Source organism: Caenorhabditis briggsae, assembly GCF_000004555.2.
Source record: "Caenorhabditis briggsae complete genome, chrII, whole genome shotgun sequence".
NCBI lineage: Eukaryota > Metazoa > Nematoda > Chromadorea > Rhabditida > Rhabditidae > Caenorhabditis > Caenorhabditis briggsae.
The window spans coordinates 6,179,529-6,204,092 of NC_013486.2; the positions used below are offsets into that span (position 1 = coordinate 6,179,529).

Here is a 24,564-nt window from a genome sequence, read left to right on the forward strand (position 1 = left end):
TTCGAATTCGTCGTACCCCCAAAAAGTTAGGACCTTTGGCTTTTCTAATAGCTTGGATCATTCATGGACTATAGCAACTTGTATATTCATAACACAAATTTCTCTCTTTCTCATGTGATTTTTGATCATTTCACCTGCAATGAGTTATTAATCGACTTGACAGTTGGAAGAAATCTGAAAACATGTGGGAGTATCAAAATAGTTTTTTTTCTTTTCCTTAAAAACAAGTAGTTCCGTTCCCATCAAAAAGATAACACCTCGACGGTCTCCGGACACCGGAAATTGAATAAATTGAATCCCGTAATGTGTGTGGGCTCGAACTGCAAAAAAAGAAATGAGCAATAACAAAATAAAAGGAGTAAGTGGAATCCGAAGTCGATATGAATGCTCAGAAGGCGTCTGAAAATATCCCATTGATCAGGTGCTTTCTTGGTTTTTTTTCCTGATTACTCGGAAGAAGCTCTTTTGTAATTCAAAATGATTTTTTGCCTCCAAAGAAAACAAGAAGACATAAAATGGATTGCTCTATTCCAGTATTTCTTTTTCTTCTTTTTTTCTATACTGACCACCAACTGAGCTATACGGGCATGAGAGGATTTAATGAATTTCGGAAGAAAGAACTTTTGTGAAGGGTAAAAATAAGAAAAGATGACGAGTAGAAAGGGCAAACAAAAAGAAAAGAAAAGAAGAAGAGAATGTCTGAAACGGAGAACAAGAAGCAGGGATTACGACAAGTAATCGTTTCGGAATTAGACCATGATTTCCGGAAAACAATTGGAATTTCAGACGAGGAGGAAGTTCTATAAATGAATCAAAGTACATGGACAAAGGTAAATGATAATGCACATACTTTGTCAACTTCTCAAATAGCATTGTAATTACCCAGAAGCCGATGACGTTAGAATAATTTGAACAAGGAAATTTATGTTTCCTAGCTTTGTGATTTATATTAGTTTAGGTATGGCAGAATAAAATATGCTATCTGAGAGTCAAGCTCAAAATCCTAGGAGGGACCTTCTATTACAGATTTTACGGTATATCTCGGCTTTTGTGAAAGTTATCAAAAAGTGTTCAAATGACAAAATATTTTTGATATCATGATAAACATTTTGTTAGATAACCACTTTTTAATATCTCGTACAGAAACTGAGATAAATGAGCTCAAAGTTTGGGTGGCCTTCTTTTAGAGTGTTTACGGTAAGTTGGGAACGCTAAATAAAAAAGGGAAAGTACGATGAAGATTTTTTTTAGATAAATGGTTATAGGTCAGATTGATATGGATTGCTGGTCGTACTTCCTGTAGAAAGCCTGTAGTCAGCGCACCCATACTTGTAATCCTCCACGAGTACTACAAAACGGTATTATTTGGAATACTGTATCTTGTCTATGAACAGAGTTACAGAGCAAAAGGAGCAAAAAAAAGGAGGCCCGCCCCGGGCCTGCCGGGCCCTGCGAGAAAAGCCACTTTATGATCTGTAATGGGGTTATTCAGTGAGAAGCAATTCAGCAAATTGCTGGTTTTTTCCTTATGCAGAAAGCAGAAAAACCAGCAATTTTGATGGGGCCGCGGAAGCGAGATTGCTGGAGTTTTCTATGCCATGTGAACTCGTCCTCCTCCTCGTGGAGTACACGACAAGAACATTTCACTGTAAATCGCCACAAGATTAAAGGCGCAACGAATTTCCCGGTTGGGTTTCGCTCCGACTTTTGTCGTGTACTCCACGAGGAGGAGGACGAGATCAACCAGCAATTTGCTGAATTGCTTCTCACTGAATGACCCCATAACTTTGTTCATAGATAAGATACAGTATTCCAAATGATACCGTTTTGTAGTACTCGTGGAGCTCTATCATATCTGATTTAGTTGGTTCGAAAATATAGATTCTGAAAGAAATTATGGCAGGGCCCGCGAAGGCCCGGCAAAGGCCCGGATTACAAGTATGGGCGCACCTACTTTTGGAAAGTTCCAATTTAAAAAAAAACTAATTTTAAGATATCATGTCGACATTTTCTTCTATTTCTTTTTTAGATAATTCACTTCATTCAAAATGTATCCATCCTGGTGATCTTCAGACATCTAACACCCACGAATGGAAGTTATCAAATGGAGTTTTTTCACTTCCTTCTTTCCTTTTTTCTCACCTCTGTCTGTTTTTCTCCTATTTTTAATAATTTCAGATTCATTTTTTTCGAATTCACACACATCATCGTTTCCATGAATCAAAACGGGACACCTGCAAACTTCCCGCTCGTCATTCAATTTTCGAAATCTAATCTTTTTCAGACATGAACTGTTCTTTTCATATTATTAGGAGTAGTGGTCGTTTGTAAAAGAGAAAAAAAAAGAAAAGAAAAAGAGCCGAAAAAATGAAGAATATACCTCTATAAATTTGTAATGTTGGGGGCACATCCAAAAGACCAAGACCATCTCAAGGGGTTCATGGACGTCAATAGATATCATTGAAACTTTGTAGTTCTGGAGCAAAATGACGTGGCAGAAGAAGAACATCGGTCTACGAAATTGTCCGTTTCCTCAAGTCTTTCACCGATAAATTCAATAGGCCCGCGAAACATCGATTTAGAAGTGAGAAGAGGGTTGCGGAAGGGAAATTGAATCTAATCATCCGCACTTTTTCAGGAGGAACTCAGTGAAAAAGAGCAAGTCTTTTTTTTAGATAAGCGTTTTTTGCTCCTTTTTTATTCTCTCCATTATGCGATACATTGAAATTTTGATAGGGGGATTGAGTGAGAGGAAAAAACTGAATTTAGGAGCGAACCCATTATGGATACGTTTGTTACAGGGTACAAGTAGACTCCGCATCTAATCACGGTGTGATCTAGTAATTTACAGGAAAGTATGGGTGATTAGTAGTGAAATGTGTTAGAAGTGGGATGGGATGGGGAGGGAAAAGTGATTTTGACTACAAGAAGTTGGTATATATCACAGGTGGTAAATATTACACGATAATCGAACTGGGGGGGGGGGGATCACGAAAATTGGAAATGAACAGAGTATGGTAGTTGATCTAATAAAACACTTCGCTTTCACTGTGACATCTATGACCTCGATTTTTGTGAAAAACATCATCGAAACCATATTCAAATTTACTTTTCCTGATATCTCTCAAAAGAATCAAGATAATTGAGCTCAAAGTGCAGGTGATGTTCTATTAGAGGAAGTATGGTAACTAGGAAAAGACAAGAAAAAATAAATTAAATTGGTAGGGCTCTGGTTGATACAATTGAGAGAACGAACTCGACTTCAAATCCATTCGGAACATATTGCACCATATTGTACAGCATTGGAATAAGCTGAAAAAGTGGATGATGTACAGCTAAATAGAATGAAAATCATGTTTTTACCTGATCGAGACTTTGTTTGTATTTATCGTTTTCTGCCTCCAGACCAATCCACTTCGAGACGTCGTACTCGAATTCATATGGAGAAACGAACAATCGGATTGAAACACTTCTGAAGTACATCATAATTATTTCTAGTAAATCAGTAATTCAGCTCACTGTATTCCTGCATGAATCAAAAACAGAATATGAGGTTCCAGCATCGCCACGCACTCTTTAGCAGCAATCTCGACCAATCTGAAATTATTATTATAAGACATTAAAATGAAATTCGAACCGGTTACCCATAAATTTTCGGCTCTTCTTCAGGCTGAAGTCGCCCGTCACCGAGATTATATACATGTGACATTCGGATACCGTATTCACTGATTCCTTGAACTTGTAAAACCTGAGTGAGCGCTCTTTCCAGCGACAATCCATACTGGAATTTGTTCTGAAATGTATTAGGTTAGGCAACGTCGTACACAACTATGCGTACAATCAAGACCAGTCCATCGATCTGTGATTTTGGATAAAACTCGTTCTCCGGAACAATCCAGTCTCCATCTTCTACAAACTCGACGCGGAACTCCATATCTTTCGAAGATTCCATAACATCATTTCCCTCATTGATTGCGTTGAGAATGACTTCGAGACGTTCACTCTGTAGTCGAATAGCCACACCGTCTTCCACTACGTTCACTTGAAGAGAATTCACTTTGGAACCACCATCCAAAATCAAAAATGATGCACTTGTAGCTGAAAAATGTCTGATTAGGATTTTTTTTTTCCTGGAAAGCTCGCTTACATTCTCTTTGTCCCATGTATTTGGCGAAGACTTGTGTAGAGTAGAGTCCTGGATCAGTCTCTTCGCAAACCTTAATTCAGTTTTTTAAATGTTTGTTTTTTGTTTCAGTGTGGCACTCACAAGAACACTATCGTCATCTTGATTCATATCACAGCTCCACGCAACCATTGATCGGCTGAAGGTGATAATCTCTTTCAGCTGAAATTTGAATTGAAGAAAAAATAACCAAAAAGCATAATATCTTACTTCTTTCATGCACGACTTTGGAATTCGAATGATAGTTTTCTCGTTTGTCAGTGAAACTGTGCAACCGGGAATATGACGCATTCTGTATGACCAAGATCGGAAGTCGGTGAAAACTTTGAGAACTGTACCAGAGGCATCAGTACTGTAGAGGGCAGGTCTATTGACAAAATTCACAAAAGGAGTAGGGAATACTGAAAACAATGTTTGCATTGTGCAGTGTATTTTTTTACAAACCGTTGTATTTCTCTCCGAGTTTATACAAAAGACGATTCGGAAGAGCAGTAGCCCAGCTCAGTTCATCGTCATGTAGGAAGCAGGCAATAAGGAATGGATTTGTAGGGATTCGCATGTTTTCGAGACCCGATTGAACGGTCGGACGGAAGAACATCACATGCTTTGGGAGAGGAGTGACCGATTCCGTAACAGTGTGAATACGCATGAGCCGGCTATCCACACGCCGTACGCCGGCGTATTCATGCTCGGTGGATTGACAGTAAATCTGAAATATAACTATTGGTGAGATGGTTAACGGGATCTTTCGCTTACCATTGATATACGATGAAGGACCACGAGTGGAATTAACGAAAGGGCGGTTTTCTCATCTAGCTCTGGCTCTTCTGAATCCATGTTTTGTTTTTCACTATCACTTAGTGTCCACGAGAAGAATAATTCATCGAGACCGATTTGAGCGAATCCTTGTGATGACACCGCCCATACCAACCCGAAATTTGGGTCTGAAACAGCTGGATATGATGAAAAACAGACAAAATGTAAAGCTCACTGTTGAAAATTTGCATTGTGCAGTTTAGATTCTTCTTCAACACAACTGTTACGACAGTGAAGTCACAAAGAGCTTCTAGAATCACAGATGCGTCTTCGAATTTTGGTTGCTCCGAATCCGGTTTCACAATAAGGAGTTTTGTGACACCTTCTTTCGGCAAAGCACATGCCAATTCATCTTCCATTTTCAATTCTGCAATTCTTCGAACCACCGCTGTGCGCTTTCTGGACTTCTAAAAAAACAAATATTTTTTGAATTGATTTTTTTCATTGAAATAACTCTCCAACCTTTTTTGGTTTCAGTGCAGTGGATCGTTCTTCTTCTGGATTTTGTTCATCTGCTGGAGCACCTGGCCGAACTCCATCACGAAATACTACCGATCGTTTTGCTGATTCTGACACGTTCGAAGATGATGAAGGGACTTGACTGCTCGTTGAGGGGCCTTCTTCTTCGTTAGTCTGTGTCATTGAACGTGCTTTGAGAACCCCTCGCGGCACTGTTGTGGCGTGTGGAGTCGTTGAAGTAGATGTATCTTCTTCGTTGTACGATCTGTCGTGAGCATCTGTCAGTCGACGTCTCTCCTCCTCTTCGTGGGATTCAATCCTTGATAGCATCGTGGAGCATGGCTTACATACTCGAACTGCTTGTGGCTTCTTTCCATCTTCTTTCAAGTAGTCGAGAACCGACTTTTCCGAACAGCATGATCCACATAGAACTCGACCACATGCACGGCAATGATGGCGGCGCGTAATGATTGTGAATCTAAAAATTTCTATCTGGGTTTTCGACAAGCACTACAACTGACTTGACATTGCAAAGCATACAGTTTTGACACTCTGAGTCAGGAATCCAATAAGGAGAAGTTTTTCCAAGTTGAAGTTCGGATTCAGTTAGCCTTCTTTCCCGGCGAGGTTGACTCTCATCAGAATCTGATTCGTGCAGAACGTGAACAGTGGCTATTGAAGACTGAAAAGTTGAACTATGCCTGGTGTCAGTTTTTTCAAAACACTCACATCGAATCTCGGCCTATTTTCAGTTTCGTCTTCAGTAGTTCCAACAAGTGAATCTTGGCTGTCGTTAGATACACTTTCCACTATAGAATCAGCGTCTTCTCGATTTTCTTCTTCATCTGTTGTTGGGGCTTTAAATCCCACTGCTTCAACGACAGTTTCCGGTGCCTGAAAAATTAAAGCCAATCATAATTAAATACGAAATGCAAGAAATTAAACATACGCTTTCATCGTCATCAGAAGGCATCGAATCAACAGTTTCACTTGTGACCTTTTCTTCAGAGTTTTTCTCCACAACTGGAGTATTTGCTTCAGTAGCAATATTATCCTCACTATCGTTAATAGAAGGTTGTTCTACCACAGGTTGCTCTGTGTCTTTTGAATCCATAGAACAGTCCCCACTGATATCCGAAGCTGCGATTTCTTCTTCCACCGAAATAACATCTGTGAGTAAAGATACTTCTGGATACTGTTCTAACGATGTCATGTGTACTGTTTCCGATTCTACGTTCTGCGGTGAACTGTCCTCCTTGTCGTGTTTTAAAGAGCAGTCAGATTCCGAGTTGTCCTGTTGTTCATCTGGTTCGTTTTCTTTTTCTGATTCCTCGGCTTGCTCGACTTGCTCGACAACTGAAGGTAGCTTCTGTTTGTTTTCAGTTCCAGACAACTGGTTAGAAGTGTCATTGTTCAATTCCGATTTGCGTGATGTCGTACTAGCAAAACTCATGGCAAACACATCTGGTATGGAGTCATTCGCATGATAAAATTCTTGTACTGCCGGATCATAATGCAACTTTCGAGTGCCCAAAGCGGCAGTCATCACTTCTTCTGAAATCTTATCAGCATACTGAAAGAGGATTGATTCATCGCTGGATTCGTCACTGAAATCACGCCCTCCGGCTTTTCTTGTAGATGTGTCATTGTTTTGTGTTTCTGGTTCAGAAAGACTTCGGTTCTGATCGCTTTCATCTTCCACGCCATTCAAATGGTCTAACATGGATTCCATTTCAGTATCAAGCTCTATCTTTCGAGGTGTTACTTGAATTTGGGAAGTGAGGGGAACAGCTTCTCGAGCAGTTGCATTCAAATTGGAAATTACTTGAGTTTCCGGAATAAGCGTTTCCTGGAAAAATATTGATTTTTTCAGCAAAAACATCAAATACACACAAACCTCTTCAACTTCCGATACTGCATCTTCTTCCTGCTGAACTTCAGTATGTGATTTTGTCTCAATAATTTCTTGAACTTCTACATGCGATAATACTTCTGTCGTGCAGGCTTCTACTTTGTCAGCTACTTCATTTTTTTCTACAACGCAATCTTCGCGAAGATCTTCGATCTTCTGGTTTCCACTGACTAAAGAAAAAAGAATGTTTTCTTTTTTTGGCACAATTTCATCATCTCTGAGTTGAGAAATAGGCTTAGACTGAAATGTGTTCGGCAACAAAGAGGAATCAATGCTTACATGACCCTGAAAATTATTGAAGTTTCTAACTTGGAGTTTTGGAAAACACTTACCTCCATATGCTTATTCATGTCGTCACTGATCACGAATTTCGAAACCGTCACAACGCTTTTAGGTGCCGGATTTTGACGAAGACCGCGTGGCTGCATTGCTATTGATGTTGGAGGTAGAAGTGGAGGCGGTTGATTTGTTTGAGTTGTTTTTATCAGATCAGACTCCATTTGATCCAATAGGTCATCCATGTCGCCCATTCTTGCTGAAATCAAAACAATTGATAACCATGAATCATCGGAGAATCGCAATTTTGCGCGAAGAAAAGGCTGATCAATAAATACATGTGAACAATAATCACAAGAACAACTGTTGTGTGCAACAAGGGAATCGAAACATGTTAAACCTCTCGGTGTGATTAGCTAAGACACGATCAGCAACCTTGTAAGGAGAGACATTATTTTCATTGCGGAAGTTCTATAGAAAGAAGAAGAAGAAGAAGAAAAAGAAGAGAAAAAACGATAAATGGTCGGATGGCCGCGAGTGCGCGTCGCGGTGTATCTGCGCAAATGTGTGTGACTTGACGTGACGATGAACATTCGATTCAGCTGACGTTGATTTCCTCCCATAAACTGCTTCTCGTTTCATCGTCGATCAATTCAGAAATAGTTAGAACACGAGAACCGACTCATAGAGCTCAAAATGACGCAGCAATACAATACTAAAAGTGCCGGTAAGTCTTTCAAAAACAGGCTCACACATTGAAGGATTTTAGAATCGTTTGCATTCTGTTACAATTGCAATTGCAATTAGACATAAAATCCAAAAAGTAAATATTTCGATTCATAGTCAAAGCCTTGCAAAAAATTCATGCTCTAATTATTATCATTTTCAGGTGTGAGACGACTGATGCAGGAGGCTAAGGAACTGCGCCAACCGACCGAAATGTATTTTGCCCAGCCGATAGAAGACAACCTCTTCGAGTGGCATTTCACCATTCGCGGAACCATTGGAACCGACTTTGAAGGGGGAATTTATCATGGAAGAATCATGTTCCCAGCAGAATATCCCATGAAACCTCCAAATCTGATTCTACTGACGGTGAATAATTTATTTAGCTCTATAACTGAATATTAACACTTTCTAGCCGAATGGTCGTTTTGAATTAAACAAGAAAATATGCCTCTCAATCTCAGGCTACCACCCGGAGACGTGGCTCCCTTCATGGAGTAGTGAGTCGAATTTTAGAAAAACTATAGTACGTTGAATATGTTTCTTTCAGTTCGAACTGCACTTCTTGCATTGATTGGCTTTCTTCCTTCAACGCCAGGAGGAGCTCTTGGAAGTTTAGACTATCCGCCAAAAGAGAGAAATCGTCTTGCCAAATTGTAAGTATCCACATCCATTTTACTCTCTCTAACCTCATCAGCTTATCAGAAGCGGTGATTGGAAGTGTAAGGAATGCGGATGCCTGATGAAGGACGTTCTTCTACCGATCACAGAAGACGGACAATCCAAAGAAAGCGAGGAGGCAAAACAATTGGCTGCAAAACTCAAATTTCAAGATGAATCTGTTGTCAAAAAAGAAATCACAGAAAACGGAAAAGCTATTAATAATCCAGAGGGAACTGGGCAACCTACTGGAAGTGGTAATTCTGAAAGAGAAACTCCGTCAGAGCCTTCTCAGTCAGCTCAAACTTTGACAGAAAATTCAGTCGGGAGTCCGCAAAATGCAAATCACACTACTTCCGAAGTTGAATCCCCAGTTGGACCACAAGGTTTGAAAACTTAAATTCGAAGGGGTTTTCTAAATTCTCATTTCAGTTCCAGCCCCGATACCTGAGCATTTCCACCAACCAGCCCGCCGAATTGAATCTAGCACTTTCGACTATTATCTCCTTATCAAAATTCCCCTCGCACTGCTTTGCATTGCGATTTTCCTCACGTTAGGAGCTCGCAGACTCCTCGTTGAAAACGGAAACCCAAGAAACGGTGAACCTGAGTTGTAAATATCTATTGCTTCTTGCTCATTTCCCGCTGTATTTTTCTTGACTTGACACCAAAATTTGTGCAATTCCTTGCCAGTGAATTCTGGACACCATTTCTCAGTCAATATTTTTGATGTTAGCTTTCAAAACGGTTAGTAGTCGATGACTGTTTTTTTTGTGATTTGAATGTAAAAAACATAAAAATTGATATTGAAAAGAAATAGTTCATTCAATAGAAAAAAGAACACCGAAAGATTGACAGTAATCATAGTCTTCCTTGAATTGAGTGACTTCTGCTGCGAATCATTGCCGGATCATTAGACTTGGATCTCATGCGATTCCTCTCTGAAAACATTATAGAGACATGAAAAAATCGAGGAAAAAACCTCTGGAAGCACTTCGATTTCTCCGGAATCCGCCACCGTATCCCTGAGATTTTCCTGTTGCGATACCAGCAAACATATCCGCCTATAATTAATTTATAAGCTAACTCCTGTTGTCAGACTTTCAACCAATTCGTTTCCTGGGTCTCCTTCATGCGCGTAGACGTGCTGGAAATCGACGCCCTTCGGGAAGTACTTTGCCAAAGATTCAACTTCAGATTTCAATCCAGGATATGATGTACCTCTTACTCCGGACAACGCCTCGATCACATTCAAACAATCCGTTCGGATCACAATCTTCTGGTTTCTGAATTCAATTGCTCATTCACAGGTCTTCCACCCAATTCCTACCTATAAGTCTCATTCTTCAGTGCATTTTGAAGTGCTGTTTTGACAGCAAGAAACTCGGCAAAATTGTTATCTTGAATGTTTCCATGAATTCTTTGAGATCGGTTCAGTTCATGACCGGGTGCTACGAATATTCCGATACCTGAACGATGTTCGCGTTTCAAATACGAACCATCTGTGTACATCTGAAGTTAGGTTAGAAAATATAAAGAATATTCCAGAATATTACAATCAATGAGCCTTTCGGGAAAGTTTCGTTCCACACCCCATTTGGTGTTTTTTGTTTCTCATGGTAGTTTTTTTCGTGGTGAGCCGAATGAGAGCGATTCAGTTGGGAAGCTCTCTAAACGAAATATTTATTATGACGGTACAAAAAAGCCTGAGCTGTAGAAGAAGGTCCCACAACGAAGACTACAGTAACCTAAAAGTATTTTTGTTTTCAGAATTTATTTTTTCGTTTTTCACTGCCTTTTTGTCATTTCTCTTCAGTAAATTCGCACGACAAACGCACGAAAATCGAGATATTGAATACAGAAAAAAACTATTTCTAGGTTACGGTAGTTGTCGGTGTGAGACCTTTGGTCGCGGACACCTGTATTTCTCGTCCACGGCTTCGATTTTTTTTGGATCTCAAAAACTTACATTTGTTGGACTGAGCACTTCTTTCAGTGCAGCATCTTTTCTGCTCACATGTTGTCCTTTTGCTGAAAAAAAGATTCTTTAAAGTTTAATAATTGATTGTCTAACTGGATTTTCCTGGAGATTCCGGTCTGGATCGATTATAGGTGGATCCTGTAAAAATTGTTTTTTTCGAGGTTGGGGTTTTTTCTATTTCTTACGGTTCCTACTTCTGCCCCTGGATACCGAGCGACTTCTAGATCTTTGAGATTTTCGAGACACCGCTGAAAATATATTTTAAACCAAAATCCTAGTTTTAATTGCTCACCTGAATTGATGTTATCTCTGCGAGTAGTACTTCTTCCTCTTGATTTCTCTTTTGATACAGTACCCGTAGAAGTTGAAGCGGTGCCTGAAATTGAATATGAAGCAAAAGCACAGTAACCTTGGAACAACTTTTGCAAGACTTTTGAGAAGCGGCACCTGAAGCGACACTGCCCATCCCAGAAGACACTGGAAACATTTTGAAGTTATCAGTGAACAATAAGTGTTCTCTGACCTGAGTGATTAGCTGATTTCGATGCAGTTGATCCCATAGATGAAGTTGAGTAACCCGAACTACTTCTAGTTGATTTTGTAGTTTCCTGTGAGTATGTGTTAGTTGTTGTTGTTGTTGGAATTGTGTTAGACGAGTTGGTTGGATTAGTTGATTTGGTGGATCTTGTCGAAGTTGTGGTACTGTAGTTTCTCGAACTGGTGGCCATGGAACTTTCTGAAAATATTTTTCTCTCTGAATGAGTAATTTCAGAATTTCAGAATTTCTAGATTTCTGAATTTCTAGATTTTTTGATTGCTAATTTTCTGAATTGTCAGTTTTTTTAAATAAAAAATCACTGACTTCTTCCAGTTGATCTACTTCTACTAGCTCGTGATGTGCTCTTCGACGTGTTAGTTGAGGCGGATCTCCCAGTTCTTCCATTCGGTTTGGTGGAGTTGTAGTGTTGATTTCCCACAGATCCTCTTGAAGCGGATCTTCCTCCATATCCACTATGGCTCGAACGTCCACCATGTCCTGAACCATGATTTCCGCCATGACCTCCACCATGGCCTCCACGATGACCTCCACTGTGTCCACCACCATAGCCACTACCGTGACCTCCACCATGACCTCCACCATGGCCTCCACCACCATGACTTCCACCACCATGTCCACCACCACCATGACCTCCACCACCATGACCACCACCTCCTCCGCCTCCCCCACCTTCTGAAAATAATCCATGTAAAGTCACTTCCCGCCGTTGTCTTTCTCACTTCCACCCAAACTACGCCGATCTTCTTGGCAATCCACGACTTCCTGAACCTGTTCAACTCGTTGTGATGTTTGGTTAGTTGTTGTTTCTGAAATAGCAAGCGTTTCACAGATCACATCTTTTTCTTCCGTACCAGTCTTCACAATACCATCTCCTCTTGGTTTTTTGAACAGTGTTCCCAAGTTTCGAAACCAACGGATCATGACAAATTTTCGAGTAGAATCTATACGAATATGAGAATAGCTCTCGGTATCAATATCTGCTCTTTTCACTCATCCTATCGCCACGTGGCTTTTCCAGCTCACAAATGAGCTGTAAGCCACGGCAGGTAACACTCGTGGTTTTGAGAGATGCTTTATGGTTACGTGGGATGTTAGTCACTTCCAAGAAAATGATATATGTCAGAACCCCAATTTTCTATACCTCTCTTCTCATTGTATTCGTGATTTTTTCAATTAAAGAGTTAACGACAACTAAGAAATTAACAAATTACACAAAATGGAACAATTGCATTCAAGATGGAATCGGGTTGTGGAAGAATTCAACTGATGTGGGTTAAGAGCAAACGCTATAAGAAAAAAAAAAATACAATTTTTAGTTTTCGTATCACATTTCGAACCTAACTGAATCCTGTAAAGTTCATCTGAATTTGAACATCGTCGAGTTGAATAATTCCAAATTTCATGCTTTTCCGGTGCTCGAGAGCTCTACAATGCCCGTTCATCTCACAGTAGGAGTTTCAGAAAATATTGAAGGGGAAGCAGAGCTCAAAACGGTGATTTTTCTAGTTTTATCAATTTGACATCAGAAATTTTTAGAAAGCACCGGAAACATTGATTTTCGGAACGTCACCTAGACCAGGGATCGAGAAAGAATTATTTCGGAAAATCGGAGCTCAATATCCAGTGGCAATCGGAATGGATTCTGGTATCGTTAACATGACCATCGAATTATTTCAAAATTCCACAGAGAATTACAGTAATCTGTTCAAGTTTCAATTTATTTCTGAAACATTCATTTTTAGATGAGACATCGATTGAGAACGCATCCGAATCATTGATTCAGCTTGATATAATATACTTTCTGAAAAGTGTTCTGAAACGAAATGTTGGTTTTGCAAAAAAAATTTGAGAATATATTCGCAAACTAATTTTCAGTTCTACAGTAGCATCTGGTTCAATACATCCTTCAATGATCTTCCGAATCTGTTGTTATCGAACGGAGCGTTTGAGAAAAATGGAATAACAGTGTGTCAAATCAACTTTCAAGTATCAACAACCCCTTTTTCAGAAATCAAATGTTGATTTTGATTTTCAGATAGACGAAATGGAAACAGCAAAACACATTTTGATGGATACGGTATACGACAAAAGATATGCTGTATTAATCGATCAGACCGGAGACCATATCAATATGTTTTTTGTGAACTTCGATAATATTAAGTGCAAACGGGAACTTGGTATTGATACAGATCAGTTATCCTAATTTTGAATACTGAGCAGATTTTTTAAGAATGTTGTTTTATTGGTTTCCAATAAAAAAAATTTTAAAATTAAAGCTGGTATTATTTTTATATTTTTATTTTGCTCAGAAAGTCATGTAGATTCACATAAAAATGAAAAGCTCATCAAAAAACAAAGTTAGCCCATTGAGACGAGTCTTGACAGCCGTGTTCCGGACTCCTGAAAATGGTCAAAATCAACTGAAAAAACACGGTTTTTATGAAAAATAACAAGTGTACTGATTGGCCAGACTTTAGCCTGTTGATCCCTTTCGCCACGTAGAGGCTCAGTACATGAAAGGGTCCCATTGCCCATGGTCTCCGAGGACCATTGTTGGATAATTTCCAAAGTTCCTTTTCCCTTGTAAGAAGCCTTGCGTACGCTTTCTATAGATATTTGTTCATTTCTTCTGATTTTTGATTGAATCTCTTGCTACTGGGGGACGTTCAGTGAAAAACACCTAGCCATGAACCCCAAAACATGGCGACCCTTAGGGCCTTTTAGTACTTTTTACGCATTCGACCAATCAAAAGATCAAAAAGAGAATGAACCAAAAAGAAGCAGCGTAAGACAGAGGGCTTCTGACCAGAGAGAAGGTCTTGTGAAAATTATCCAACAATAAAGTTCAAAGAATCTGATTTTAAAGAGAACTGATTTTTTTGCAATATGTGGAATTTTTCAACGTGGACAGAAGGAGGGGACATGGACTAATAATGAACGATTTATTGAATTATCGCGTTACATGAACAAAAAATTTAAAGAAAATTGAATAGCTTGAAAATTAAATATAACTTGTCGTGACCTTTTCTAAAACAAACAGGTTACATCGCGCCAAAGGCGCCCCAGCCAGCAGGAGGCCCGGCAAAGAGACCGGTGAAGACATAAAAAACTTCAATCAGTTTTAATTTTTCGAGTGAAAGCTGAAACTTGTTTGAGGAAAAACTGAAACACCATAAAAGTAATGAAAATTAAAATCATTAAAATATCTCCACAATAGTAATAAAACGGACTCAAATCAGATCCTGGCATTCGGAAGACTTTGTTCAATCCGGGATTTCGAGCAGCGAATTCAAGCCATTTAATAAATTTCTCTGTTGGCTTTTCGGGTTGTTCTAGTATCATTTTTGAGATAGATTTTGCATTTGAAAGATATTTCGGGTTCTCTAGGAGTTCTCGTAATGTTGATTCAATTTTGCGAACTGTTAGCTGATCTCTGTCTAGAAGAAGTCCCATTTCTCGGTTTTTAGCTGCAGAAGGAAATTTATTAAAATTATTTTGAAACTAATTGTAAAGATTACCATTTTGAGCATTGTTTTGTTGATCAGCAAACAAAGGAATTGCCAAAACTGGTTTTCCGGCAGTAGCTGTTTCCAAATAAGAATTCAAACCCATATGACTGATGAACAGTTTCACTCTATCGTCATCTGGAATTTATCCTATTTTCCAGATATTCCGTATCCCAACCCACGTAGCAGTTCAGTTTGTGGAAGCCATTCCAAACGATGAACATTATCGACGCCTTCAAAAATTTCAGTGTCCAATTCCATGTTATCATACTTCCAGAGAAATGTGACATTGGGAAACTTTTTGAAAGCTTCCACAAAGTTTTTTCTAATTTGGAAAGGCATTTTATGAGTCGGAACTTGCGTTCCAAATGAGAAAAGAACGCATGCAGATGCTGGAACAGACAGTAATCTATCGAATTCTTCTGGAAGATTCTTTGCTTCTCTGATTGCCATTCCTCCAATGTATTTGATTTTGGGACTCATCGGTCTCTGCGTTTCAAGAAAATCGTGACTATTGACAAAGACAATATCGAGATCTCGCTCTATTTTTGAAACATCTGGAAACACATTACCAAATCTTTGCCGAATCAGTTGGTTCTGCAATTTATTTCATTCAAAAAATACCGTAAAACCTGTATTAGAAAGGTCCCTTTAATAAAAGAGCCCCTTTAATAGGAGGGCCCTGTAATAAAAGGGGCCCCTTCAAATGTGAGTTTCAAAATTAAAAATTTCCGTACGTTTTTCCCAAAAAATTTTCCAAAAATTTCACATTTCAAAAATCACTGAAACACTATTTTTTTTGCTGAAAAACGTCCTCAATTTTAGTGAAACTGATAGATTTTCATAGATTTTGGACGAGAATTCACCGATTTTTTCGATGAAAAAATTCACAAAAAAATTGGCTGGAAAAATTGAAGGGCACTCTCTAATTGAAGAGCCCCCTGTAATAGAAGGGTCTTCCGGAGGTACCTTGGAACGATAGAAGGACCGGCCCTTCTAATACAGGAATTACGGTAACATATTTTGAGCATACATATTTCTGTTCAAGGTTTGGTGCAATAACGTAATGATAATATGTCAGCCTGAGAAGACTGAATGTTTTATGATAAAGAGATCCGTCATTTTCAGGGAAGAAAGGAGCTGTAAATTTATATTTTTAATTTTGTTCTAAGGTTTTTATTTGAAGTCTTACTTCCGAATACGCTTGCAACAGTAGGAAGGCCAGCACTAACAATTTGAGGATAGAAAATAGGAGTGGCCATTAAACCTGGAACTCTTCGACTCTTTTTCAATAAAGAAATTGTAGCTTACTTCCTATGGAAGGAATTTTAGCAGCAGTCATTAAAATATTGCCACATGGATCATAATCACTGCTAAATCCAATATCATATTCTCCCGTTTTCAAGAAATCAAAGAGCTCGTTATCATTGATTGCAACTGAAATTGATATAAAAATTTTGATTCAAAACAAATATGGTGAAATATTTTCCGATTATTTACTTCTACACAACTGGTACCCAGACTCGTGGTATATTTCAAACTCTCCGATTGGTGTCGATGGCTTTTCGAACATATTCGAAAAATGATTTGCATTCTTTTTCCAATAATCCGGATCTGCATGTCTGTTGTAGTATACACGCCTAACTTCTGGACTCAATTCCAGGTTGGTCATTTCATTATAGACAGCAAAAACCACATCCTAAAAAAAATTTTAGATCTGACATAAATTCAGAAAAAAAACATACAACGGTATGTCCTCTATCCAACAATTTCTTGATGGTTGTTCTCAAATACGCTATATGGGATGGTCCGATAACTGCTTGATAGAACAGAATATTGAGAGCATTCGAAAAACTAAAAATCAGAGTAAGCAAAATTAGAAAACGCATTTTACAGACTGAATGGGTGTGTAGTAACACTTTATCATGAGTTGGAATGGGGGGGGGGGGGGGGGTATGGGTCAGAAGTTAAGGAAGATAAGGTAATGGTCAAACAACCGCCAGTAATGTGTTTAAAAGATTTCCTACATCATTGATCACTGACCACTGAGTCACACCCTTTGATGATTACGGTATCATACTAAAATGATAACATAATGATGGCGACTGTAGTCTATTTTGGATGAGGCAAATGTGGAAATTAGTCTATGCAAATCGCGACCGTGACTCAGACCATGAGTAGGTTGCCGGAGACTAATCAGTCCGTTTTTAAAAAATTCTTGTTTTGAAATAAGTTCAGCGATCCAGAAACTGGTATGACCGCTAGACCACTATCCAAAATGCTGCGGCCGGATGTGGCACAGTTTTGCTGTCAAGAAAATTTCTCTAATCGTGCGGGAGGGAAGAGGATTTCCCAGTCCATGGCCACACAGCCACCATGCTTTCTAAGTCATTACTCTTATTTGTCGATTTTTCGAGAAAAAACCATGGCACTGAATACAGCGAAATATCATTAAAATTCAGAAGGAACAGACGAAAATACCGAAGATGAGGATTGATTCGAAATCGAAATCATGGTGACCGAGTGGCAATGGACTAGGAAATCTTCGTCCTGTTTGGATAAATTCTGAGCTTCAGAATTCATTTAAAACTTCTAAAAGTTCAGGAAAGTAATTTCAACGACTGGATATTAAAATAGCTACACAAAATAGGAACTGTTTAATGATTTTTCAATAGGAGCTCCCACGCTGTCTTTGAGCCAATTTTTCTTGGCTCCTATGAGAGTTATCAAAAAAGAATCGTCTGATAAAATGTTTGTGATATTGTGATGATCAATTTATCAGTCGATAACTTTTTTATATCTTTGACAGGAAGCGAGAAAAATTGGCTCGAAGTTAATAGTTTAGGGGCCCTTCTATTACAGGTTTTACGGTATTTTTCATATTCAAGGGGTCAACTTTTCGGTTTCGTTGACCGTCTATAGTCTATCGTCATCTTCCTTTTCAAGGTTTCTTGTTCAAAAGAAGCTATAAATATCGACGACACCTATGATGCTATTGAACTTCAACCTCAATCTGTTCTCAAATGCAAAGAAACACTTATTGGAAGTCATGAGTCACCCATACTTTGCTCAAACCTTTTCTTCTCCCAACTTTTCATTCTTTTTGTCACATCTTCTATTGGCTCTTCTCATGTGATGGTGGCTCATCTTCGAACAAACTTGTGACGGCTTCTTCATTTCATCTCGTGTCTTGAATACCAATTTTGGAAAAGAAATCAAGAGAAAATAGGTTGAAATTAATTCCGATCCGCTCCCTTCTGAAAACCCATTGTTTTTCGTAACGAAACCAAACAAACTTGTCCTTTCGACGCTTTTTCTTTCTCATTTGGGTCGAGAAGTAAACCGTCTGAGAAGAAATGTGGAGTCCAAAACAATGTTTGGTGAGTTACATATATTTTACTAATTCATAAAAACTACCAGCTTCTCTTTTGTGCATTACTCTTTTTTATTACGAAACGACATGTTTAGAAACATGCAGTTTTATACAATTGAACGTTTTCTGTCTGAAATAATGCGTCATAATTTGATTGGTTTAGTGAATAAAAAGAGTCCAGAGAAGGAAAAAAAACAACTGTTGCCCTTTTCAGAATCTTGCTCTAGAAGTTCAGTATATTTTTCAGAAGCATCCCGAGCCGTCAGACGACGATCCAAAGGATCTTCGTAGAAGAATCCACGTGCAGTTTCGAAGTTTCAAGTGAGTTTAATCAACGTTTTTTTTAAGTTCCTGTAACTAGGGTTTCCATTTGGGCGGGTGGAAAAAAGAGCCACCCGCCACCCGCCGGGGGGCTACCACCCACGGCCCCCGCGGCCTCCCGCGATTATTTGCGTGTGAATTTTTATCTAATTTTTAATGACAATCACGTATATTCCAAGAAAAGAGTTTCTGAAATCAAAAAATAATTTACTTCACGTAAATAATTGCGGGGGGCCAACGGGGGACCGAGGGGGTGACTCCCCCCGGGCGGGTGCGGGCGGGTGAATCGCCCCCAAATGGAAATCCTACGTGTAACTGCCCTTCTTGTTTTCTCCGTATAGTTTTGCATGATGAATCCGAGATGTCCGCATTCCGGATTCTGTATTCCATTTTCCGGATTCAGTTTCTCAAAAAAAGCTATTCTGGACATCTCTGGTATATTAACAATGAAAAAATGATTGAAGTTTCTCTAAAAACTTTTTCGAGTTGAATGTGAAACTATCTTGTCGGGTTTTTGATGTTTTATTGCTATCTGCCACAAGTTTCCACTCGAAAGAATGCTGAATACAATCGAGTCTGTTAGTTTCCTTTATACTCCGATGCACTGATCCGCTGATGTTTGAGTTTCATTACCAGAGGATGTCCGGATTCAGGATTCCGGATGCCGAATTCCAAGAAAATTGTTTTATTCCGCGTTTTCAGCAAATAGGTTAAGCTGTAACAATTATGTGTATTCAAATTTCTGCTACTAACGATGAAAAAATAAAGCGCCATATGTTTTGGAATTGAGAAAGCTTAGAATTTTAAACTTTCGAATTTTCAGAATTTTCAGATATTTGAAATTTTTAAAATTGTTGGAATTTCTTTATAACTTTTCTGCACACTGGAGATGTCAGAATTCCGGATTCTATTTCTTGAAAATTCATTCCGGACATCTCTGTTCATTACCTTCTAGGATACTTTAGCTCATCGATACTTGGGAATTCTGTCTGATCGACACTCAATACGCCAATATACTTTTTGGGTGAAATTTAAATTACTTTTTTTTTTGCTTCTGAAAGCCTACAAAGTTTGAGGGATCATTGTGAAACTTTGAAGTTTAAGATATTCTATTGATCAGAAGCCTCTCCATCCTATCACACCATTTTCTTGTTTTCCAGCTCAACTAATGGACGGTTTCCTTCTTCTCCTTTTCCTTTCCTCCAACTTTCCTATTTTTTCTAACACAACATCATCTCTTGTTACCTATGTGTTGTTGTCATGCATAAATATTCATATTTGTTCATATTTCAGTCTGTGCTCCCTTGTCTTCACCAATTATTTCTCCTTTCTCAATTTTCTACCCTTTCTTCTATTTTTTTTTCTTCTTCTTCCACTCATCTCTCAATAATCTACTCCTCGCATTTTCAGAACATATTCAAATCGAATCAACCGTGTAACTCGCTTCATCGACTCCTTTGTTTTCTTTTTGTTGCTCCGTCCCTTTTTCTATCCCAGCCAAGTAGAGCTCAAGAAGCCACTCGACGTCTTCTGGGTTCCACCAACTTTTCTCCATTTTCCAGTCGACATGTGAATTGGGTTTTTTTGGAACATGTCTCAATTCAAATTAATATTTCACCGCCGCCCCGCCAAACGTTTTGTTTCATGTCTCGTGCTTTTCAAATTAGCTTTATTTATGTATTTTGTTGCCCCTCTCACTCTCCGTGGGGACCGCTTCCTGCAATCTCACTCATTTTTTCTTGTCATGTCCCAGACATCTACTTAACTCTTTCTCATTCAGAAGACACCAGAATAATTGGAATGAGTCTCTCAAGAGGAGTCAAGTATTCACCGATCTTGAGATTTCAAGAAATCCCCCCTTGTTGCCTTTTTCTCCGCTTCTTCATTCGTTTTTTATGCTTAACGAATTCAATGTTTTCAAGTCTCTCGTGACCTACGAATCTCCAGATTCTCATCAGTTTTCGATGGACACTGAATCGAGAAGAAGCACTCTTTTTCATTTGATATGGCGAGTTGGATAGTGTATAGTGAAAACAAAAAGCAGAAGAAGAGAAAGAAAAAAACACATTTGATGTGTTTTGTAACGATATGTTTCCAAGGAGACAGATGGAGAGGATGTTTTTCTAATTTTCTCATTGCTCACATGTAGTTTTTCGTTTTCAATTCAAATCGCCGCATTTTACGTTTTTTACAATTTCCACACGGTCAGAGCCTGGAACACAGGGTTCGATCTACTGCTGTTTCTCAGAATTTATCTTTTTTTCATTGGCCTAAAACTTTGGTTCCGCGACACTTTGAAACCAGTCATTTCGAAACCGGCCATTTCGAAACCGTGGTAATACAGTATAATGGATGAACTTCCGATTACAAACAATATGATTTTTCTTATAAAACGCATTCCAAAACTCGACTTAAAAATATCGAATTCTCTCCTTCTCAATTTTTTCCATCTGCCTAAAAATGTTCCACGCCTCTTCTCATTAGAGCGTATCCGCATACCACAGTAGCTCGAACTCTGTGGGCTGGTATCAGCAACTTTGATATTACCACATTTTCCGTTTTTTATGAGATTTATGAGAAATAGGAAAAGAGTATGCGGAGACTAAACGGGATCGAACTTTTTTAATCAGTACATGTCTGGAACTTTTATGTACCTTGTCTAGCGACCCCTACGTCTCGTGTTTGAAGTTCTACAAGAAAAAACGAAACGAAAATGCTCATAACACATGTAGACGTAATCCATTTCATGCTTCACTAGTCTATCTCAGGGTTCATTGTCTAGAACTTTTGGTTTATCCGCATCATTCTTCGAAAATCTTAAAACTCAAAGTATTGAATATTCTGATAACCTATTAAACGAAATTTTAGATTCCCTCGAGTTTTCTGAATCTTAAAAGTCGAACATTTCAAAAGTCCAACTCAATCGATGTGTTCAGCATCTAATTACCTCTTCTCTACTCACCTAATTCTTTTCATTACTAATCCTAAATTTCTAATTAGTGTCTTTTCTTCCATTTTCTTTCTCCTATTGTGTCATCAACGACTTCTTTTTCCGAGATTGGTTGATACATAGTTTCCTACTTTCTAGGATTCTAACTATTTGCTCCTTTTTCTCCTATATTTTTTCCTTCAAATTAGCAGCATCCCCCACTTCCTGTGGAGGTGTTAATCGGATGTGATTTTTGCAGTCCATTCTATTTCCATCGCATTTCGATCAATATAAATAGGCACCAGCATCAGGAATCGCGGCATTCCTGAGTCTATTTTTTGACTTCAGAATATATATTTTTCTCATAGTCAGTGAGCATTGGAATCTGATGCAAAACACGCTATCGTTTCAATTATTTACCACTTCAAATCCGTGCCGCATCGGTCGGAAGAAGAAATTTGAGAAAAAAACGGCTCAAAGGAAAAAGGAGACAAGGAAAGGAAAGATGTACAACTCTTTTCCTTTTCCCATCACCAGTCACGTCATCGGACTTTGAAACTTTTTCGATGTTAACAGACACCAGAATTCGTGATTCCGAGTGTCCTCTAGCTCTCAGAATGAGTAATATTCTGGTCCTTTTGGAACCAGACAAACCTACCTGCGAGCCAATTTGTTGAAGAGAGTGGTAACTGAAACTTTGGCTATGCATTCAAAAATATTTTTTGTTTCTTCTTGTTTCCCCCGAAGTACGTACTATTCTTTTTTCTTTCAAAAAAGATCATTTTCTCGTTTCATATTCACTCACTCAGTCTCCTGCCGATTGTTTGTCCTGTGGAGTTTCGTCCTTTTTCCTCTTCCTCTTCTTCTGATTCATTCTAGAAGGCGTGGTCGTATCCCGTGGTTATCAAACCCCATAATTTTAAAATTTATAAATTTTCTTACCAGTCAACATTAACAAAAACCTTTTCTCTGCTCCATTCTCTTTTCTTACAACATCTCGTCACTTTTGAATAATTCAGAAATTCTTGAGAAATACCTGAGCCTATAAAACTCTCAAAAAGTTTTCATCACTTGATCTCGATTCTGAATTCCAAAACACATTTTTATTCTCTATTTTCAGAATGGATGAGCTCTCAACTTCTCCGTATCAATTCCGACGAACCCAATCGTGTCGTGTCACTAACAAAGGTGAGAGTAAAACCTGTAATAGAAGGGCCCCCTAACTTTGAGCCAATTTTTCTCGGTTCCTGTAAAAGATATAAAAAAGGTGTTAATTGGCAAATATAGCTGATAATTTCATAAGAATTTTATCAATTGATTACTTCTTTATATCTTTCATAGCAACCGAGATATATGAGCTACAAGCTAATAGTGTCGGGGCCCTTCTATTACAGGATTCACTGTAAATACGAGTGATCTTTAAACAAAAAAAACTTTGGATCAGTAAAAGAGAAAAGAAAAGAAAAACTAAAGAAGTTCATGAAGCAAAAACAATGCACAATCGAGTTGTGGATAGTTGAATATCCGTATGATGAGTAACAAAAAAGAATGCTTTATTTCGTTTTTTTTCTACTAGAGAATGTATTTGGGACTCCCCATTTCTGAATCTGAAAATGATTTCACATTGTGTAAGAACATCTTTTTTCTTCCTCCTCTTCCTCTTTTTTCATCACTTCCACACTTCCGTTCTCAACATTTTATGTGGAATTTGCTCGGCTCAAAAACATGATATTATAAAAACTCATTCATCGAATCGAATAAGTCAAAAAGGCGGAAAATGTTCTATGACTTTCTTGCTGTTTAATAATATCCAGAAAGAAACCTTTCACTTTTCCTTCCTATTATTCTTTTTCCTTCATATTAGAGAGCTGTGTATTTTTTCTCTTTAATTTATGGTACGACGAAACGGATCTGAAATTGATCTGAAAATATCTTTTAGATCTCTGAAAAAATGACATCAAATCCTACAAATTCGGAATGAAACTTCAGGTCAAGAGATTAAACTTTTGATTTACGCAGAAAAATACTGATCCGGTTCAAAAAGATACGTCCAAGGAGAACACAATCAGAATTATATGTCCTACGAACTGGATATATTTTTCATAATTCCAAATTCCAAGGCCTGGCCCAGACTTTCAGTAACTTGTTTTCTTCTTTTCGAAAATTCTCGGGGCCAATTAGAAAAGAATGAACACATATTATGTCAAATATATCGTAAAACCTGTATTAGAAGAGCCGGCCCTTCTATTGTTCCAAAATACCCCCGGAGTGCCTTTTATTAGAAGGGCCCTTCAATTAGAGGGTACCACTCCTATTATTCCAGTCATTTTTCTCGAAAATTTTCTTCGGAAAATTCAGTGAATTCTCGTCGAATTCATGCAAAGTATCAATTTTACAAAATTTAGTATGCTTTTGAGCAAAAAAGTATTTTTTGATCAAATTTCTGTGAAATCGTGGAGTTTCCAAAATATTTTTCACTGAAAACGTACAGAAATTTTCAATTTCAAACAACTCTTTTTGAGGGGCCTTTCTATTATAGGGGCCCTATTATTGAAGGGCCCTTCTAATACAGGTATTACGGAGTACTGTAAAATAATAAGCTCGCCGGAGTAGTGCCAAAAATGGTTTTTCTGATTTGAATAAAAAAGTTCTGAAATTTCGAAATTTTTTCAATTTGAAAAACCACCGTGTCCTAGACATCTTCGGCCAGAATCACTAATGTAAAGGGGGCTTGATTTTTTTACAAAAATTTCCAAGTATGGTACATTTATGAGGCACCAGTCTTCACAACGTTTCGTAAGGAAACGATTCTTTTTCCTAAATTTTGGCCTTCAGTTTTTTGGAAATATTGGTCTTCAGTCCT

General features: G+C 38.3%; 5 protein-coding genes across 5 annotated transcripts; 2 read left to right on the top strand and 3 right to left on the bottom strand.

The window, feature by feature from the left end:
• Nucleotides 1-3,213: 3,213 nt before the first annotated feature.
• Nucleotides 3,214-7,900, bottom strand: Cbr-aka-1 (the record flags this gene model as incomplete). Its single annotated transcript, XM_045242148.1, has 15 exons — nucleotides 3,214-3,312; nucleotides 3,364-3,472; nucleotides 3,520-3,597; nucleotides 3,645-3,793; nucleotides 3,839-4,098; nucleotides 4,148-4,217; nucleotides 4,268-4,584; nucleotides 4,628-4,892; nucleotides 4,940-5,127; nucleotides 5,175-5,406; nucleotides 5,462-5,936; nucleotides 5,980-6,140; nucleotides 6,188-6,352; nucleotides 6,408-7,655; nucleotides 7,703-7,900. The coding sequence occupies 15 exons, from the start codon at nucleotides 7,898-7,900 to the stop codon at nucleotides 3,214-3,216; spliced, it is 4,014 nt and encodes a 1,337-aa protein (XP_045095042.1).
• Nucleotides 7,901-8,342: 442 nt separating this feature from the next.
• Cbr-ubc-6 lies at nucleotides 8,343-9,649 on the top strand (the record flags this gene model as incomplete). The annotated part of the gene is made up of 6 exons (XM_002630547.1): nucleotides 8,343-8,373; nucleotides 8,536-8,741; nucleotides 8,788-8,872; nucleotides 8,923-9,028; nucleotides 9,078-9,418; nucleotides 9,465-9,649. The coding sequence occupies 6 exons, from the start codon at nucleotides 8,343-8,345 to the stop codon at nucleotides 9,647-9,649; spliced, it is 954 nt and encodes a 317-aa protein (XP_002630593.1).
• A 244-nt stretch (nucleotides 9,650-9,893) lies between these two features.
• Cbr-rnh-1.1 lies at nucleotides 9,894-12,493 on the bottom strand (the record flags this gene model as incomplete). The annotated part of the gene is made up of 11 exons (XM_045242149.1): nucleotides 9,894-9,973; nucleotides 10,015-10,096; nucleotides 10,141-10,318; nucleotides 10,363-10,544; nucleotides 11,002-11,063; nucleotides 11,107-11,151; nucleotides 11,199-11,261; nucleotides 11,306-11,389; nucleotides 11,537-11,749; nucleotides 11,876-12,244; nucleotides 12,292-12,493. The coding sequence occupies 11 exons, from the start codon at nucleotides 12,491-12,493 to the stop codon at nucleotides 9,894-9,896; spliced, it is 1,560 nt and encodes a 519-aa protein (XP_045095041.1).
• A 188-nt stretch (nucleotides 12,494-12,681) lies between these two features.
• Nucleotides 12,682-13,775, top strand: CBG13050 (the record flags this gene model as incomplete). The annotated part of the gene is made up of 6 exons (XM_045242150.1): nucleotides 12,682-12,840; nucleotides 12,889-13,065; nucleotides 13,109-13,268; nucleotides 13,315-13,397; nucleotides 13,448-13,558; nucleotides 13,581-13,775. The coding sequence occupies 6 exons, from the start codon at nucleotides 12,682-12,684 to the stop codon at nucleotides 13,773-13,775; spliced, it is 885 nt and encodes a 294-aa protein (XP_045095040.1).
• A 908-nt stretch (nucleotides 13,776-14,683) lies between these two features.
• Cbr-ugt-53 lies at nucleotides 14,684-16,967 on the bottom strand (the record flags this gene model as incomplete). Its single annotated transcript, XM_045242151.1, has 8 exons — nucleotides 14,684-15,039; nucleotides 15,091-15,216; nucleotides 15,261-15,675; nucleotides 16,112-16,218; nucleotides 16,271-16,345; nucleotides 16,390-16,515; nucleotides 16,579-16,777; nucleotides 16,824-16,967. The coding sequence occupies 8 exons, from the start codon at nucleotides 16,965-16,967 to the stop codon at nucleotides 14,684-14,686; spliced, it is 1,548 nt and encodes a 515-aa protein (XP_045095039.1).
• Nucleotides 16,968-24,564: the final 7,597 nt, after the last annotated feature.